General features: G+C 40.2%; 1 protein-coding gene across 1 annotated transcript in view; it reads left to right on the top strand.

The window, feature by feature from the left end:
* Positions 1-19857, top strand: part of LOC122543046 (uncharacterized) — a 158129-nt gene that overhangs the window by 103835 nt on the left and 34437 nt on the right. Inside the window, exons 12-21 of the mRNA XM_087975917.1 lie at positions 77-130; positions 226-279; positions 1098-1142; positions 1243-1296; positions 1394-1447; positions 1554-1607; positions 3779-3850; positions 3960-3995; positions 7187-7231; positions 7324-7356. Coding sequence (XP_087832043.1) covers positions 77-130; positions 226-279; positions 1098-1142; positions 1243-1296; positions 1394-1447; positions 1554-1607; positions 3779-3850; positions 3960-3995; positions 7187-7231; positions 7324-7356 — 501 coding nt within the window. The remainder of the gene's footprint in view (positions 1-76; positions 131-225; positions 280-1097; positions 1143-1242; positions 1297-1393; positions 1448-1553; positions 1608-3778; positions 3851-3959; positions 3996-7186; positions 7232-7323; positions 7357-19857) is intronic.

The raw sequence follows: 19857 nt of genomic DNA, 5'->3' as shown, positions 1-19857 counted from the left end.
AACATTATTGCAGTCCTCAAAATATTTATTGTGTTTTTCTTTCTGTCCATTTAATTTTAATTGTTCACATCTTAAGGGTGACAAAGGATTCCCTGGTATTGAAGGCAAACCTGGCATAAAAGGAGCCAGAGTAAGTTGCTTTTTAAATTATCTTAACATATTAAATTGTTGTTGACATTTAAAAATAATTTGGTTTCAACAATATTACTTAAAATATTTTTGCAGGGTCTTGTGGGTGATCCAGGGTCACCTGGTAGGAAAGGTACCAAAGGAAAACTTGTGAGTAATATTGTGTCTCATGATTTATTTGTTTTGTTAAACTTGTTTTTTTGTGGTGAGATGTTCATGGTCAAGATTGGAAAACTTCTATTTTGAATTATAGTCAATTATTAGTGTAATTACAGAACAGGTATAAGATATATTAAGTGCAGAGTCAAACTCTGCAAACCATATCCCAAAAAATACTTAACCTATACTTAGAAGAACAAGCCTAACAATGTGGCATTTTACCTTTGTATGTTAGCCATTCTGACGGTTTCCACTGACTAGTGCTGTATTCAGTACAGTTTTACTATTATGAACTGTAACTGGCAAAGGCAATGTATGAACAATGTACATTGTATTGTTAGAGCTAATTCTCTGATCATACAATCCTGGGGAAAAGCAACACTTGCAGGAAGTTCTGGTCAGGATGAAATGGCTTTACAGCTTCCTGTATTCCATCCATTTACTCAAATTAATTGCTAACGAATATTTATAGGCCAGCAATTCTTACCACAATGAGATCATAATTGGATTATTGATTGTTGGACCACGTTCAAAGTGTCAAATAACCTACTACTGCTCATAATTTGTTTGTAACCAGTTAAGAGTGCTACTTCATGTCAATTGAGAAATCTGCCCAAATCTCCATAACTGAATTTAATACCAACATTGATATTGACAACCTTTTAAACCTGTTTGTGATGTGATGTATAAAGTATTGAAGGAGAAAGAACTAATAGTTACTATAACCAAGTTTAAAACTGTGAAGTATGTTCTCAGAAACCTGTGGGTTATCAAGAATATGAAATAAACAAAACTTTTTGCTTGAACAGGGATTTCCAGGAGCTGATGGGTTACAGGGAGAATCTGGACATAAGGTACAAATATATTAGAGTGCCATCGTAAGCTATTTACACAAAGCTATCTAAATCCATGTTAGCTCTTACTTAGAACATGGACATTACATTTTCTTTGCAGGGAATATTAGGAGATCTAGGCCAACCTGGAAGAGAAGGAGTCCCTGGCATTGAGGTATAATGTTTTGAATATATAAGTGAATAATGTCAACTTAATTTGAATGTGAATACACAAGTAGAAGTAATGATTACAATCTAGTTTCTATACCTAGGCATATCAAGGACCACAGGGTCTGCAAGGACCAAAAGGCATTATTGGACGAAAGGTTTATGAAAATTAAATATTTTCGCTTGCTGAGATTTTTGAATAATTTGAGCAGCACTAAAAAAAAGAGGACCTTAATCATTTTGAGTTCTCTGATGTTTTTAAAGGGAGAGAAAGGATTTCCAGGACCACGAGGTAACGAGGGTCCAATGGGGAAACCTGTAAGTGGTTAAAATTATAGTTTGATTTCTTTTTATGATATTTTATGATTCTTGTATTTTAATCACCTTCTGTTCAATGATTTAATAGGAAGAAAAACATTTAAGTACTGTACTAAAGAATTGCTTGGTGGATTCATGATTTCAAATCCCCATGTGAGAGTGTTTTTCTGGTTATTGAGTGCAGAAATATTTATTTTGATTATCAATTTGAATTTAGATTTGTAAGCAGTGGTAAACATGATCTTGTGAATCCCAGGACATTTTGGGAAATTAGGGAGGAAATTGTTGAACCTCTTGAAGAAATATTTGTTCCATCTATAACTATGGATGAGGTGCTGGATGACTGGAGAGTGGCTAATGTTGTGCCTTTGTTTAACAAGTGATGTAAGGAGAAGCCTGGGAACTATAAACCTGTGAGTCTGAATTCGCTGGTGGGTACGTTTTTGGAGGTGATTCTGAAAGATAGATTTTTTATGCCTTTGGACAGGCAAGGAATAATTAGGGATAGTCAGCATGGTTTTGTGTGAGAGAAATCATATCTCACAAACTTGATTGAACTTTGTGAGGAAGTAACCAAGAAGATTGAGGGCAAAGCATTAGAAGTTATTTATTTGGACTTCAGTAAAATCTTTAACAAGATTCCACATGGTAGACTAATTAGTAAAGTTAAATCACATGAGATTCAGAACTTGCCAATTGGATACAAAATTGACTTAACTGCAGGAGACAGAGAGTAATGGTGGAGGCTTGTTTTTTCTGGATTGGACGCCTGTGACTAGCGCTGGGTCCATTTTTGTTTGTCATTCACATAAATGATTTAGATGAGAATATAGAAGTTATAGTTAGTAAGTTTGTGGATGACACCAAAGTTGTTGGTGTAGTGGACAGTGAAGAAGGTTATCTAAGATTACAAAGAGATCTTGAACATTTGGTTCAATGGGCTGAGGAATAGCAGATAAGGTTTAGACATAAAATCATAGAATCCCCACAGTGTGGAAGCAGGCCAATCGGCCCATTGAGTCCATACCAACACTCCAAAGAGCATCCCACCCCCACCACCTATTCCTGTAACCCTGCATTTCCTATGACTGATCCAACAAGCCTACAGATTCCTGAACATTTTGAGTAATTTACCACAGCCAATGCACCTAGCTTGCACAAATTTGGACAGTGGGAGGAAATGAGTAGCTGGAGGAAACTCATGGAAAAAGTGTGATCTGCAGATGCTGGAGATCAGAGTCGAGAATGCATTGCTGGAAAAACACAGCAGGTCAGGCAGCATCCATCTGATGAAGCACTCTGGCCTGAAATGTCAATTTTCTTGCTCCTCAGATGCTGCCTGACCTGCTGTGCTTTTCCAACAACACACTCTCAACACTGTAGGAAACTCATACAGACATGGGCAGAATGTGCAAATTCTACACCGATGATAGACCAAGGGTGGAATTGAACCCGGTCCTTAGTGGTGAAGTAACAGTGCAAACCGTAAGGGGCAATTTGTTTCCACAGAGGGTAGTTCATCTGTGAAATGAATTTCCAGAGGAAGTGATGGATGCAGTGGTATGGTTACAACGTTTAAAAGACATTTGGATAAGAAATTTTTGGAGGGATATTGACTAAATGCAGGCAGGTGGGATCAGTTTAGTTTGGGATTATGGTCAGTATGGGCTGGTTGGACCAAAGGATCTGTATTCATGCTGTATGACTCTGACAGTATAAGAAATATTTGCTCAATGTTTACAATGTAAGTAGTAGTGAACTACCAGTGAAAATGTTCCCTATTTGTAAGTGTGTTCCACTCTATGTAGCTCACAAACTTTACAATGAGGAAGGGATAATCTTCAGACCAATCGCATTATTTCATTTTTGCCAAGCTGGCGGTGACATTGACAGAGACCTATAAGCTAATTGCCTTTGTTGTTTGGACAAGGACAAACTCAAAACAGATAAACATTAAAACATTTTTAAAAGACATTCCTAATGTGAAATGAAACTTGAGGTTTGTCATTTGATCATCCAATGCTGGCCACTGCCATCGTACAGTTGGGTGGATGGCTGCCACTGTCATCCCCATTCCTTGCTTTAACAAAATACATTGTAGTAATGTTTGCATTCTTTCTCAATGATTTTTATATTAAGTTTTTACATGACTTTATAATCCCATCTGACAGGGACTGAAAGGCCAAAAAGGAGATATGGGAATACCTGGCTGGCCTGGGTATGTTGGGTATCCTGGAATTCATGTAAGTTTTATTGTCATTGCTAAACATTAATCTTTTTGACATGCAGTAATCCTTTACTTTATATAATTGGTTATGTCTCTACACTTTTATTAATCTAAATTTCCTATAGGGTCAAAAAGGAGACCCAGGAATGAAAGGACAAAAGGTATGGAACTCATTTGAACTCCGCTGAAACAATGTAACATTAACAAAGTATTTTATTGTTTTCGTTTAACTTTTTTTATTCACTGTTAGGATTTTAGCATTGCTGGCAAGGCCATCTGATCGTTGCCCATTCCAAATTTCCTGTGAATTGAACTAATTATTAAGCTGGTTCATTGTACAGCTAAGAGACCACATTACTGAGTCGGAGTCACATGTAGGCCAGAAAGGATATAAATTTCATCAAATTTCATTCCTGATAGACATTGATAAAGTAGATGATTTTTTTAAAGTGATAGTTTCATTGTCATCAATTACAAAACTGGCATTTTATTCCCCATGTATAATTAACTTTGAACGCCACCAACTGCCATGGTGGGATCTGAACTCATGTCTCTGAAGTATTGGTTCAGAAGTATAAATTATTAATCCATAACATTCCTACTGTGCAATTCTCTAAATTGTTAAGATTCTGAACACTGAGTTAGAAACTTCTGAATTCAAGCTTCCCATAGTATTGAATGCACAATTTCAGCTAAAGTGGCCAGTATTGCACTGCTGAATGTGATGTCTTCTGATCAACTGTTAAACTAAGGACCATTGTCCAATTCAATGACCCTAAAAGATTCCATGGTATTGTCTTGAGCAGTATATTTCAAGTAACAAGCAGGGAGTAAAAATATGTTGTAATTTATGATTGATTGTTTGTGTAACCTTGCTATTTACAAACTAGCTGCCATATTTTCCAACCGCACAATAGTGAATTCCATAAGTAATCCGTATGTATTCAAGAAACTTGGTCATCTAAGATTCACACCCCATCAACTACTTTAAACATTGATTCCCCTCACTGCCTTACAATAAACCTCAGCACTTGCAAAAACTACTTCAACAGCCAGCCATATCCAATAGCTATATCCAAAACCTTTACTTGTATAAAGGTACAACTAGTTTTAACTACTAATACCACATGGGGAAAGATGTCCACACAATATATAGGCTTTAGATAGCTTCAATCTTGAAGGACTGTAGATAAATTTATTAAGTATTACTGAATAGTTAGTTTTGTTACATCTGATATATACTATTCTTTTCTGAGATGTGAAGCTGAATTTATAAGCAATTTAGCTACATGCTATTAACAATAAGAATAATCACTGAAACACAAGTACAGGTAGTTCTTCAATAATACGTGTTCCATCAGCACGATTTGCTTAAACATCGCTGGGGTATTAAGGAACGGGAGTTTCGAGAAAACTTCCCTCTGTTGGCAATAGCGCGATCCAGCGGTGATACTTTCATGACCTTTGTTCTGCGCATGAGCTGAATGTCAGCCCTAGTCTTCGTGTAGTTCTGTGCATGCACCAAAGTCAGCTGCCGACAGAGCAGCTTTCTGTGAGAGGTACTGGACAGAGAACAGCTTCCTGAGAGAGATATGTTGAGCAGGTTCCTATGAAAGGTACACTACTCCTAGATTACACTGTGTTTTGAAAAAATGGAGGGTATAGTGACAAATATATTAGCAAGAAGCATCCTGATGATAAAATTGCAGGTGTTGAATGCAAAAGAAAGACTAATGCTGGAAGAGAAGCTAATATTATAAAATGTTTAGAGCATAAGGAGAGAATATGTGATATAGCTCACTTAATAGGAATGAAGGAGTCTACCTTACGCATCATGATGATCCTCTGTCCCTGCATTAACAATTAGATTTACACAATAATCAGTCGAAATCTGCATCCCCATTCTAAGTGATTAAAGAACAGCAATTAAGGTTTGTTCGATAGACCACATCAGTTGAATGATACTTTGATCTTTTACTATAAATTGTCCTATGATCCTGCCCCACTAGCTACCTGATGAAGGAGCAGCACTCCATAAGTTTGTGCTTCCAAATAAACCTGTCGGAATACAATCTGGTGTTGTGCAATTCTTAATATTTTTTACATGTACTGTATTAAATTTACTTTTTTCATTGATAAATATGGTTTATACCTTCATTCAAGCTGTGCTATTCTTTGTGTTAGACTTTAGGTTGATTTATAAGTGATTGTGAATGATTTTTTTTCTGGTCTGTTCCTAACTCCACTTTTCACATAGGTTCCGTTATTTATATTAAGCGATTTTTTTACTAAGCAGGGTTTGACTGAAATGCAACTACAGCATTATGGGAGAACTATCTGTAGGACAATGGAGAACCGTATTGCTTCTATCAGGAACAGACTTTATATCTTGATGGGTAGAGCTTATCTTGTGATGTTTGTTAACCCTTTTAGGTTCAAACTGCTTTAGAGAATATCTAGAACCACGGCAATGGGTGAATGAAAACAGCATGTTTCCCTCTTAGCCACTGAATTATGCTGACTTGGAACTATAATCACTGTTCCTCATGTCTCTACTTCCTAACAGCAATGGTTATACCCAAATCAAACCACTGCTACATTTTAAGAGGGTAGCTCACCACAATTGTATCAAAGATAATCAAGGATAGACTGCAAAAGTTTACTTTGCTTGTGTTGACTACATCCTATGAATAAATAAAAATACTGTAATCCGTTCATTGTAAAAGGTTTTGGGTAATGAAATGCTAAGTAGCTGCAAATTATTTACTTTCTTTCATTAATAATACTACATGGCACTTATATTAGCTTATAACCAAGAAATGTTAGAAGTAAAATTTGGGAGGGACACTGAATGGGATGGCTGCCTATTATACACATCACCCAATTTATTTTGCATTAAAGTCAATGAACAAAAAGAGTGAGATATAAAATGGGCATTTGATTTGATTTCACCCATTTCACATTGCTATCAAAATTGAATTTTAGCACTTCTAGCAAGGTGTTGGTTAGCTCAGTTGGCTGGATGACTAGTTTGCAATGTAGAGTAATGCTAACAATATGGGTTCAGTTCCTGCACCAGCTGAAATTACCATAAAGATCCCACTTTCTCAAGCCCATTCCTCACTTGAGGGGTGATGACTGTCAGTTAAACTTACCACCAGTCATCTCTTCAATGAGAGAGCAGCTGTCTAGGAATATGGCAACTTTACCTTTCTTACAGGATATAAAACAAAATGGTAAATGTTCCTAAGTAACATCTATTGTAGTAAATACTGCTGTAATTGATACAAACATTTTTCAAGGTGTGTAAGTCTGAAAATTTGAATATTGAACAATACGTCTTGTCTGTCAGGGTGATACAGGTCCTATTGGAACATTGGGCATTGAAGGTCTCAAGGTAATATAAAATGTTAATTTAAAAATTTTATTTGATAGATAGTAAAGGATAATCTTTACATTAATGTTATTTTCCTATTTATTTGACTTAAGGGTGAAAAAGGACACCAAGGAGCAAAAGGAGAAGTGAGTAAAAAACAAATTATGGGCCTTAAATTCATAGACTCACTTTACACTGAAAGGCGTAAATTTGAATACCAAGTGTGATATTTTAAGAACAAAACACCAGTGATTTGAAGAGTGCAAGAACCTTTTTTTTCATTTAGAAATCCAAGCATGAGAAAACAGTCTTAAAATCAAGACTCGATTTCTTTCTCTGATGTGCAAACCAACTATTGACCCATAACAGAAGTTAACCTCCAATCTCATTTTTATTAAAACCTTCATCTATGGAACCTTATGAAATGCCTTCCTGTAATCCAGACTGAAAATTTCCATCAGCAGTCCTGCACCCACCATCCCTGTAAGCCTCACTCCACATATTGCTGGTAAAATTTCTCTGATGTTATTAAGTGTTATTGATGAACAGCAGGTCTCTCTGCAGGACTGGAGTGTGGTGATGACAACTGCTCGAGACACTGTAACTTTGGTAGACTTACAGAGATCTTTCTTGTGAAATAGTAATTGGCATAATTTCTAGAAGGCCGAAGTGGCACAACTGATCTAGTACTGGATCTCCTTGTCAAGGTGACCTTTTGAAAGAAGTGGCTGCTAAGGTATTCGAAGCGGTCAAAACATTCCCTTCTGATTTTACTGCCACGTTTGTCCTTTGTATGTTGTGAAGTTCAGTGTTGTTTCTTGCCTGGTAGATGGCCAACTACAGGGCCACACTGCATAACTGCAAAACTCCATTGTTTATGTTTGAGACTTATAGAACAGCCCAGGGCTTTCTACTGTTGGTGGGCTAATTTCTTAGCGATATCATTTGTGCAGGATTATATGTGGAACTGCTACTGACATAGTTGCTATCAACAACTATGAGATTCTGCATGTGCTGCTCCTCACATAAGTTTTAAATGTGAAGTCTGATAAATGTTTGGAATCATTCCATGCTTCCCAAAACTTTAGGTTAATGCAAGCCATGATATTTGGAACTTAAATCTTCTGTAGTGGCAGTGGGAACATCGCTGAATGGTGAAAGACCATATTTTATTATTTTAATGGAACTGTTCACTAGGTTTGGCAGTGGTAAGGAAATTGTTATGAATGAGCTGGATGCTTGATTATTGTAGCAGCAGACCTTGCTACTGACTGGTTAACTCTGTTATGGTACTAATATCCAATTTTTGGTTTTCCTGGTTAGTCAGAGTGATAATGACACACATCTGTCAACAACAGGAACTCTATTTGGAAAAAAGGCTTTGGCAGGAGTCAGAAAGACTGCCTCTAATGTTGTTTCTCAGGATTTCAAGAAGAATGAAAGAGAGTGGTCGGAAAATTGTCTTCTGGTTTTCTGTCTCTTCTGTGAAGATCCTGGAGGCAGTAAGGACTTGAAAAGATGTGTTGTTTCTTGAGAACGTAAGGAAGAGGCCAGCCATTGATAACAAACAAATGTTGTTGGAAGTCTATGAAACAATCAGTAGATTCTGAAGAAGGGTGACTGGATTTGAAACATTAGCTCTGTTTTCTCTTCATAAATGCTGCCAGACCTGCTGAGTTCCTCCAGCAATTTCTGTTTTTGTTTGTTACACCAGGAGTATGCCCCTAGGTTATGAATAAGAACCACAAAAGGTTCAATTACCTCATAAAATGCAGGGAGGGTCAGAGGTACAGTACTTTCTGGTGCCAACCCTTGAACTTAGACTTTCACAGCATTCTCCTACACAGCACACCGCAGAACATGCCTTGAGTTCAAATCATTCTTCTCTCTCAAGCACTTCCTTGTATCTCCATTGAACACTCAATACTCACCTTCACTTGACTGGCAATTTGCACCCATACCTCTCAGTCACCTGCCACAAAAGTTGCCATTCAGTTATTTCCACACATTCCACAGTAATACTCTCAGCTTTGATTTCACCTTCAGGTGACAGTCTGTGAGGAGCTTGCACATTCTCCCTGGGTTCACATGGGTTTCCACTAGGTACTCTGGTTTCCTGCCAGTCCAAAGATGTACAGGTAAGGGTGATTGGCCATACTAAATTGCCCATTGTGTCCAGGGATGGGCTAGCTAGGTGGATTAGCCATGGGAAATACAGGGTTTCGGGGATGGAGTGGGTTTGGGTGGAGTGCTCTTCGGAGTGTTGGCGTGGCCTTGATGGACTGAATCTCTGCAATGTAGGGATTCTCTGATTCTATTATTGATATGATCCTAAAGTAATAATCACCCTGACTGTGTAGAAGAGGAGTATTACATTAGCAGGGACATCTAGTCTGTGATAATGAGATGGAAGTTTACCAGAGACCACATGGCAGAATTAGATATTATATTGCTACCTGGCATGTCAGTTATGTTGGATTGCTGTTACCATGAGTTGAAATATCAAAATAATACAATGTAGATTTTAAATCCTTATCATATCAATTCTAATTTGTGGTTTTCATTTTCCAAGTGTGACTGAATAATTTGAGCAAGAGGAGGCAAAGGAATTTTCAGAGGAATGTGTAGACTCTGAGGAAGAGTCACAGAACTCATGCTGCTTCCATCAGCACTGAAATATACCTTTAGTGGTTAGCGCAATAGGGATAGCTTGCCTAGATGGTGGCGAGGATGGTGCTGAGTCTCTGTTGGTGAGTACAGAGCCCATTAAGCTTTGTTCAACTGATGCAGATGTGAGCCATGTCATCCACAATGCGAATAATGCTGGGAAATGTTGCATAGTCCATATTCAAAGACAATACGCACCTTCTTAGAAACATTGGAAGAATGTTTTAGGCATTTGTGCTGATGTTCACTTCCATAGAGAGAGTGGCTACCGGCATGGAGAATCAGACATGGCAGCAAATAAATACGTGCTTACTTTCACCCTGACTTGTGCTTACTTTCACCCTGACTTGAGCTCACATTAAATAGGATGAGAGAAAGCCTCTCTGAAGTGTATTAAAGTGTTCTTCAACTCTTGGCTACCAGAGAAGTGTGAGCGGATCTTGAGAGGGAAGATGGCGAAAAGGCATTAGTAAGTGAGATTCTTGACTCTCTCTACTCCTCTACCTGGAACTCCATATCCTGTCTCCTACTTTGATGATGGGTCTACCACTGTGTGGAGGTGAGGACACTCTTTGGTGAGCCAAAACCCATGATGTCTTCTGCCAGCATCTCAGATGCAGGAGCAGAGAAAGCAGCTAACCTACCTTTATTTCTGTTCAAGCCTTGGAATGTAGGTGGAGAGCCAGGTGGTTAGGTTGGGCTAATGTCTGGGTAGAATAATATTTGCAAAGGCTGGAAGCTGAGTAAGGTAGTATGTGCATGGGGTGGCAGACAGGTAGGGTGGTCAGTGGACTGAGTAGCACCTGGCTAGGTTGAAGGCTGAGTACGTTGGCAGCTGGATAGGGTCATGGGTGAACAGGGTTACAATATGGTACGGTGGAAGTCGGTTAGGATGTGTTGATGGGTCAGGACAAATTATCAAGTCAAGAGTTAATCAGATAGGAGAGTTTGGAGGGGGAGCTGGGTGTCAGAAAGAGTCAGGGCAGGAGAGAGTTGGGTTGACAGGAGAGAATTAGTTGATGGGGTCTAGGGAGATCAGGTCACGGGTGACTTTTGTGCTCAATATGTAAGACAGGATTAATAGAAATCAAGTGGTGGGATCTAGCAGGTTAGGTTGGAGAATGATCTGGGGTAGTTAGTCAAGGTACTAGGAGAAATAGCCAAGGTGTGAGGTGTATAGTTATGTGGGAGATATAGTTTTTTTGTTATTCATTTGTGGGATATGGGCATTGTTAGCTGGCCAGCATTGATAGGCCATTCTTAGTTGCCCTGGAGAAGGTGGTGGTGAACTGCCTTCTTGAATCACTGCAGTCCGCTTGCTGTGGGTTAACCCACAATGCAATAGGGAGGGAATTCCAGGATTTTGACCCAACAACTGTGATGGAACAGTGGTATATTTCCAAGTCAGGGTGGTGAATGGCTTGGAGGGGAACTTGCAGTTGGAGGAGTTCCCAAGTTCCTGCTGCGCTTGTCCTTCTAGATGGAAGTTGTCGTGGGTTTGGAAGGTGCTGTCCAAGGATCTTTGGTGAATTGCTGCAGTGCATCTTGTTGATAGTACACACCACTGCTACTGAGCCCCATGGTGGAGGGATTGAATGTTTGTAGATGTGGTGCCAGTCAAGCAGATTGCTTTGTCCTGGATAGTGTTAAGCTTCTTAGCATTGTTGGAGCTGCACCCATCCAGGCAAGTGGGGAGTTTTCCACCACACTCCTGACTTGTGCCTTGTAGATGGTGGATAGACTTTGGACTGTCAGGAGGTGAGTTACTTGCCATGGTATCCCAAGTCTCTGATCTACTGTTGTAGCCAATGTGGTGATTCCAATTGAGTTTCTGGTTAATGATAACTCCAAGGATGTTGACATTGGGGATTCAGTGATAGTAAAACTGTTGAATGTCAAGGGGTGGTGGTTAGAGTGTCTCTTATTGGTGATGATCATTGTCTGCCGTTTGTATGACACAGATGTTACTTGCCACTTCCCTGTCTAACATTTTTTGGTTAACAATGCAGTTAAGAAGGTTGGAACTTCCATAAGTCTCTGACACAAAGTCAGAGTCGGAGACACTTTCGGAGGGAGGGCAATTTCCTGGGTAATTGCCACAGAGTCAATGTATCAACATATCTGGGGGGTTCCCAATGTGTATATTCATTTTCCTGTCCAGTCTCCAATAGACTAGAGACTGAAAATCTGAGCCAGTGTACTGTCTGAAGTCTTTTTCAGTTCTTGCTCTACTTTCCTTTTAGTGCATAGAACATTGGGTGAGTCCTGCACAACTACATAAGTTGTATAATGCAGAAGGAAGCCATTCAGCCCATCCTGTCTACATTGGCTTGTTGAACATTTGACATGATGACAATCTCCTGCCTTTTCCTATACCCTGCACCTTGTTTCTATTTAAATAATTATCCAAAGTCCTTTTGAATGCCTCAATTGAATTTGCTTCCACCACACTTGCATTCCATGCACTAACTGCTAGTTTTGTTTGAAAGGTTTTCTCATTTTTTCATCTGCAAAACACTGTAACACTGTGCCCTCTGGTTCTCGATCCAGTTAGGAGTGGGTGTAGTTTCTCTCTGTCCAGAATGAATAGTCTCCACTTTGTCCAGACTTTTCATGATTTAAAAAACTTCTGTCAAATCTCTTAGCCTTCTCCTCTCCAAGGAAAGCCATCTCATCTTCAGTTTCTCAAAATAACTGAAGTGTCTGTCATCTTTGGAATTATTCTCATAAACCTCTTCTGCATCTTTCCAATGCATTCACATCCTTGTAACATGGCTCCCAGTTAAGGACTAACCAGTATCTGTATAAGCTCATCATAATCTCCCTGCTCTTCTACTCAATATTCAAAAGGCTGATGAACAGCTGGGTAGTAACTGTTCTTGATTTTGTTGGTATATGTTTTCAAAATTCTGTATCTTTTGTCCAATGGAGGAGGTTAGAAGAAAGTATAACCAGGGTGGGAGAGGTCTTTGATTATGTTGGTTGCTTTTTGAGGCTGCGAGAAGTATAGATGTAGTCAGTGGAAGGAAGGTTGCCATACGTGATGGACTGGGCTGCATTCATTACTCTCTATAATCTCTTGTAGTCTTGGGAAGAGCAATTACGATACCAAGCTGTGATCCATCCAGATAGGATGCTTTCTATGGTACAGCTGTAAAATTTGGTAGAGTTATTGTGGACATGCTGAATTTCCTTAGTCTTCAGAGGAAGTAGAGGCATTGGTGTGCTTTTTAAACCATACTTCAACATGGGTAGATCAGGATAGATTGTAGATGAGCTTTATTCCAAGGAACTTGAAGCTCTTGACCATTTCCACCTCAGCTCCATTGATACTGACAGGTGTGTATCCTCCACTCAGCTTCCTGAAATCAATGACCAGTTCCTTCATTTTGCTGACATTGATGGAGAAATTGTTTTTAGACCATGCCACTAAGCTGTCTACCTACCTGATGAAGGAACAGAGCTCTGAAAGTTTCTACTTTCAAATAAACCTGTTGGACTATAACCTGGTGTTGTGTGATTTATAACTTGAACCATCCCAGTCCAACACTGGCACCTCTTTCCTGTACTCTGCCTCATCATTGTTTAAGATCTGATCCATTATGTTGGTGTCATCAACAAACTTGCAAATGGAGTTAGAGCAGAATATTGCCACACAGTTGTGAGTGTATGCTAAGGGGCTAAGTATGCAGCCTTGCAGGGCACTGGTGTTGAGTATTATTGTAGAGGAGATGCTGTCACCTATGCTTACTGATTGTGGTCTATGGGTCAGGAAGTCGAAAATCCACTGGCAGAGATGGGAGCAGAGTCCTGGGTCTCTCAATTTGGAGATGGGTTTGGTTGGAATTATGGTTTTGAAGGCAGAGCTAAAGTCAATAAATTGGAGGTGTCCTTGTTATCTAGATGTTCCAGGGATGAGTGAAGGGTTAGGGACAGGTTTGCGATCAAAGCAATCTGGGAGGCTGGAGTTGATGTGCGCCATGATTAACCGCTTGAAGTACTTTATAATTATGGATGCCAGAGCCACTAGACGGTAGTCATTAAAGCTTGCTGCCTGACATTTCTTTGACACTGGGATGATAGAGGTCTTCTTGAAGCAGGTGAGAGCCACAAATCAGAATAAGGAAGTTAAAGATGTCTGTGAAGACTCGCCAGCAGGCCTGCACAAGAATTGAGTGCACAGCTGGGGACTCCATCTGAGCCAGCCACATTCTGTGGGTTCACTCTCAAAGAAGCTGATAATGTGTTGCTGGAACAGCGCAGCAGGTCAGGCAACATCCAGGGAACAAGAGAATCGACGTTTCGGGCATAGGCCCTTCTTCAGGAATGAGGAAAGTGTGTCCAGCAGGCTAAGATAAAAGGTAGGGAGGAGGAACTTGGGGGAGGGGCGTTGGAAATGCGATAGGTGGAAAGAGGTCAAGGTGAGGGTGATAGGTCAGAGTGGGGTGGGGGCGGAGAGGTCAGGAAGAAGATTGCAGGTTAGGAAGGCCTGCAATCTTCTTCCTGACCGCTCCACCCCCACCCCACTCTGACCTATCACCCTCCCCTTGACCTCTTTCCACCTATCGCATTTCCAACGTCCCTCCTCCCTACCTTTTATCTTAGCCTGCTGGACACACTTTCCTCATTCCTGAAGAAGGGCTTATGCCCGAAACGTCGATTCCCTTGTTCCCTGGATGCTGCCTGACCTGCTGCGCTGTTCCAGCAACACATTTTCAGCTCTGATCTCCAGCATCTGCAGACCTCACTTTCTCCTCACTCTCAAAGAAGGCTGAGCTAACATCTGCAGCAATGACCACAGGTATAGATGTATCCAAGGCAGTTAAAATGAGCATTAAATGCATTGAGTTCACTGAGGGACGATGCATTGTTGCCAATGATGCTACTCAACTTTGTTTTGTAACCTGTTATGTCAGCCTTGCCACAATCGACTGGTATTCATCTGGTTAATCTGGGACTCTCGTTTAATCTGGTATTGTCTCTAGGTGTCCCTGATGGCCTTACGAAGGCTGTGTCTCAATTTCCTGTACAGGTCTGAGTCACTCGACTTGAACACCTCAGACCTGGATTTCAAGAGGGAGTGGATCTTCTAGTTCATCCATTTTTTCTGGTTGGGGAACACTTGGATTAACTTCTTTGGCACACAGTCCTCTCCACGCTTACTTCTGAAGTCTGTGATACTCATACTCATTTGGGCTGGCCACTGAGTTCTTGAATATGGACCAGTCCACCAACTCCAAACAGTCATGTAGGAGCTCATCTGTTGCCTCAGACCAGCACTGTATGACTTTCTGTACTGGATACTCATGCTTTAATTTCTGCTTATAAGCCGGGAGAAGGAGTACAGCCTTATAGTCTGATTTTCCAAAATGCGGACGAGGGTTGGAGCGGTAGGCGTCTTTGGTTGTGTAGCAATGGCCAAGGTGTTTGGGCCTCTAGTGGGACAGAAGATGAATTGATGGTAGCACACTCATCTGGTTGGCCTGGTTGAAGTCACCGGCTATGATGAACAAGGTGTTGAGATATTCCAGGTCAAACCCATTGTAGAGGTGTGTATTTCATCAAGTGCACGCTTCCTTTCAGCATGAGATGGGATGTAAATTGCTGTCAGGATAGCAGAAGTGAATTCATGCACCAGGTAGTATGGATGGCACTTCACCATTAGATATTCCAAGTCTGGAGAGCAGTAATTCGCCAGGGTCACTATATCTGACTACCGAGAGGTGTTGATTAGGAGACAGACTCCTCAGTCCCTTTGCTTGCCTGAGGACACTGTGCGGTACATCTGGTGAATTGAGAAACCATCAAGTTCTAAGGTATAGTCAAATGAATCAGGATTGGGTCACATCTTTGTAAAACAAAGCACTCAACAGCCTCTCAATTCTCTTTGACAAATGAGTCTAGCTTTAATTTTATCCAACTCGTTTTCAAAAGCTTGTATGTTTGCCAGGGGTACACTTGGGTTGAGGGACATGAAACCATGTTGTTTTAGTCTCATGAGCAGACCAGTACATCTCCCACATTTCCCAGGTAAGTGGCTGTTTCTGGTCAGGTCCAGGAATCTGTGTGGGTAGTTTGACATTCCAGAAGGTATGTGGGTGCATCCTGTGAGGTCCTGGACACTGATTATGACCTCAGACACACAGAAGGCCTTGTTCTCTGTCTGGCTAGGCCTTGATGTCAGGTGTCCCTGAGGTTGGGTAGGGCTACAGAATCAGGTCACTTATTGATATTCCAGTCAGGCCTTTGAAAAGCTGGTAAGTGGCTGGTCTCTTTGTTGCCGTGGTCGCAACCCCACTGTCAGCAGTCGGACACATTGATAAGTCCTGGTCTCTGTTGGACCAGATCCACTCAGGCCAGAGGGCTGGTTGTTCCTGAAAATCGAAAGACACCAGACCTGAAAGTAGATATAAAAGAACATTGTTAGTAATTCTGACAGACTTAAAATGTAGATTTAAAAGAGTCGGATGATTATAATAGATGTGAGGGGAAGATCTGTTGGGGACAGTGCGCAAAGACTTGCCACCCTCCAGTGCCATCTTATCTTTTATGTAAAGCAAATGTTCTAATACTGACCTATGGGGAATTGTACTACAAACTTTCTTCCAACCTTTTCTCTGTTTTCTGTCTCTCAGTTTATTTTTGTATCCACGTGGCTACCAACTCTTTTATAGTATGACAAGTAACTTTGCTGTTAAGTGTGTCGTGTGGCACTGAATTGAATGCCTTTGGAAGTGTGTGTACACAGCATCAACTGCCTTACCCTCATCAGCCCTCTCTGTTACCTCTTCAAAAGTTTCAGTAAGTTAGTTTGACACAATTTTCCCTGAAGAAATCCATGCTGACTTTTCCACATCAATCCACATTTTGCGTTTGACTATTAATTCTATCTTGAATAATTGTTTCTAGTAGTTTTCCCACTATTGGAAATAAACTGACTGGTTTGTAATTGCTGGGACAATCTTTACAGTCTCTTCTGAACAAAGGCATATTGTTTACAATTCTCCAGTCTTTAAGCACTAGCGCCAAATCCAGGGAAAATTGAAATATAATTGCTAAAGTCTCTATAAATTCCAATCTCACTTCTTTCAATAAATATCTTTGGTTGCATCTCATCTGGTCTCAGTGCCTTATTACCCTTAAATTTATCCACTACAATCTCCTTATCAATTTTAAATCTTTCTAGTTTTCTACTCTGTCACCATGGCCTAGGCTTCATCTACTTCAGAGGTAAAGACAAAAGCAAAATTTTCATTTACCACCAGACTATGCCGCTTGCCTCTAAATGTAAATCCCAGTTTAATTTATCCTTCTCTTCTTTTAGCACCCTTTTATGATGCTTATAGAAAACGTTGGGACTTCTTTTTATGTTAGCCGTCTATTCACATTATCTCTCTTTGCGTCTTGTACTTAATTTTTCACCTCCTGAACCAACCTTCTGTATTCAGCTTGGTTTTTAACTCTATTTACGACATACATCAGGATAAGCATACTTTTTATTCTTTAACATTTTCTATCTCCTTTGTCATCCAGGGCACTCTGAATCTGTTTCTCTTTGCTTTCCCTTTGCAAGGTATTTATCTTGACAGTGCCCAAACCATCTCTTTCACTGCAGTCCATTGTTCAGTTACCATTTTCCTGCCATCCTTTTAGTGATATACAGCCTGGAAGCAGACCCTTTGGTCCAACTTGTCCATACCAACCAGGTATCCTAAACAAATCTAGTCTCATTTGCCAGGATTTGACTCATATCACTCTCAGTCATGTACCCATCCAGTTGCCTTTTAAATGTTGTGACTGATAGCCTCCACCACTTCCTCAGGCAGCTCATTCTATACACACACCACCCTCTGCATGAAAAAGTTGCCTCGTAGGTCCTTTTTATATCTTTCCCCTCTCACCTTAAATCTATGCCCTCTTGTTGTGGACTGGCCCCCATCCCAGCCACAACCCCAGGGTAAAGACCTTGTCCATTTAGCCAATTCGTAACCCCATGATTTTTTATAAACTTCTATAAGGTCATCACTTAGCCTCTGACGCTGCAGGGAAAACAGCTCCAGTCTATTCAGCCTCTCCCTATAGCTCAAACCCTCCAATCCAGACAACATTCTTGTAAATCTTTTCCAAACCCATTCAAGTTTCACAACATCCTGCCTATTGGAGGGAGACCAGAATTGCATGCAATATTCCAGTAGTGGCCTAATCAATCTCCTGTACAGCCGCAGTATGACCTCTCAACTCCTGTACTTAATGCATTTACCAGTAAAGGCAAGCATACTAAAAGTCGCCTTCATTATCCTAAATACTCACGACTCCACTTTCAAGGAATTATGACCTTGCACTCCAAGGTCTCTCTGTTCAGCAACACTTCCCTGCATTTGGTTCAAATCCCTTCAAAACTTTCCTATTCATGTACTTATCCAAATATCTTTTAAATGTTTTAACTGGAGAGAAATAGCCCAACTAAATTGTAGCTTAACATAGTCACTTGTAAATGACATCTGATTAAGAAATATAACTTTTTAACTTTATATTACTACTTGGAAGGAATTTATAGGCTATACTTTCATTTTAAAAACTTGCAGTATTTAATTATTGAAATTTTGATGTGTGTGGCACTGCTCTTTCAGAATTCTTTCCTCCCCAAGCATCACATTTTGGGGTCTCCTCCCTAAACACTTTCAACTTCATCCTTGAATCCTATTTTTCGACAGACTTCAATGTATTGTTTAGTATATCTGATAATTTTGCTGAGGTTCAACCCCAATTTATAACATACTTTAGGCATGTTCTAGCTTATGGGGCCCACCTCTGTTCTTGATCCAAATTAAGAATAACCAATAATGTTCCCCACCTCCCCCCCCTCCCCCCCCCCCCCCCCCGCCGCCCCCATCTCTCAATCTACTTGGCCTTCTGCATTTGCAAGAATCAGGCAGTGCTTTCTATTTGTTGGACATGTGCAACTGTAGGAAATTCTCTTGAACATAATCTAAGAATGTTTGTCCCTCGCTGTCCCTTAAACAACCTTGCCAGTCTATGTACAGGCAGTTAAAGTCACCCATTATCACTGTTTATGACATTTGCATCTTTCTGTAATTTCCTTGTAAATTTGTTTCTCTTTATCTATCCCACTGGCTGGTGGTCCATATATTACATTAAGCAATGGGCTTCACTTTTCTTGTTTCTTAGCTGTAGCCAAATTAATTCTGTCCTTAAATCCTCTGAAACATCCTCTTTCTCCACTACTAAAATGGTTTCCTTTAACAAAAATGACATCCCTCATTCCTTATTTCTGAACTCCTTATAACTAGAAACATTTATCACACACATCTGTCCTTACTTAAGCTAACCTGTGCCTGCAACTCCCTAGTCTTATTAATTATGCTCCATTCATACATATACCTGCAATGTAACCCTGATGTAGACTTTATTACTTTCTCCCTTATTCCAACTTCACCTATTTATGATTTTCTATTTCAATGTTCTGTCTCTCCCAACATTTTGTGCATCCTGGTTTACTTTCTAATCTTCTTTCCTGATCTCTGCAATCCTGCTGAGTTAATTTAAACCCTCTCTAACAGCTCTGGCAAAATGACCTGCAAGGAACACTGTTCTGGCTCTGTTCAGATGCAACTCACGTACTTGACGGGTGGCACTTCCCCCAAACTCTTTCCCAGGAATCTGAAGTACCTTCTACTGTACAACCTTTCTAACATCGCATTCATCTGTTTTAGCTTCCTATTTCTGCAGTCACTTCCATGTGGCACAAGGAGCAATCCAGATGTAACTACTTTAGAGGTTCTGTTTGCCAATCTTCTACCTAGCACCCTAAATTCTGATTATGGGATTGCATCCCCTTACTAATAACTTATGTCATTCGTACCAATGTGAACCATGACCTCCGGCTAACCCCCTTTCTAGTGTAACAAACTGTTCTTGAGTCATGTTGCTGGCCACAGAAATGCCTGAGTGTGCCCCTA

This window comes from Chiloscyllium plagiosum, unplaced genomic scaffold (genome assembly GCF_037043375.1).
Source record: "Chiloscyllium plagiosum isolate Xiang-an unplaced genomic scaffold, Cpla_swu_hap1 HiC_scaffold_3, whole genome shotgun sequence".
Taxonomy (NCBI): Eukaryota; Metazoa; Chordata; class Chondrichthyes; order Orectolobiformes; family Hemiscylliidae; genus Chiloscyllium; species Chiloscyllium plagiosum.
This window is presented reverse-complemented; position numbering and strand designations above follow the sequence as displayed.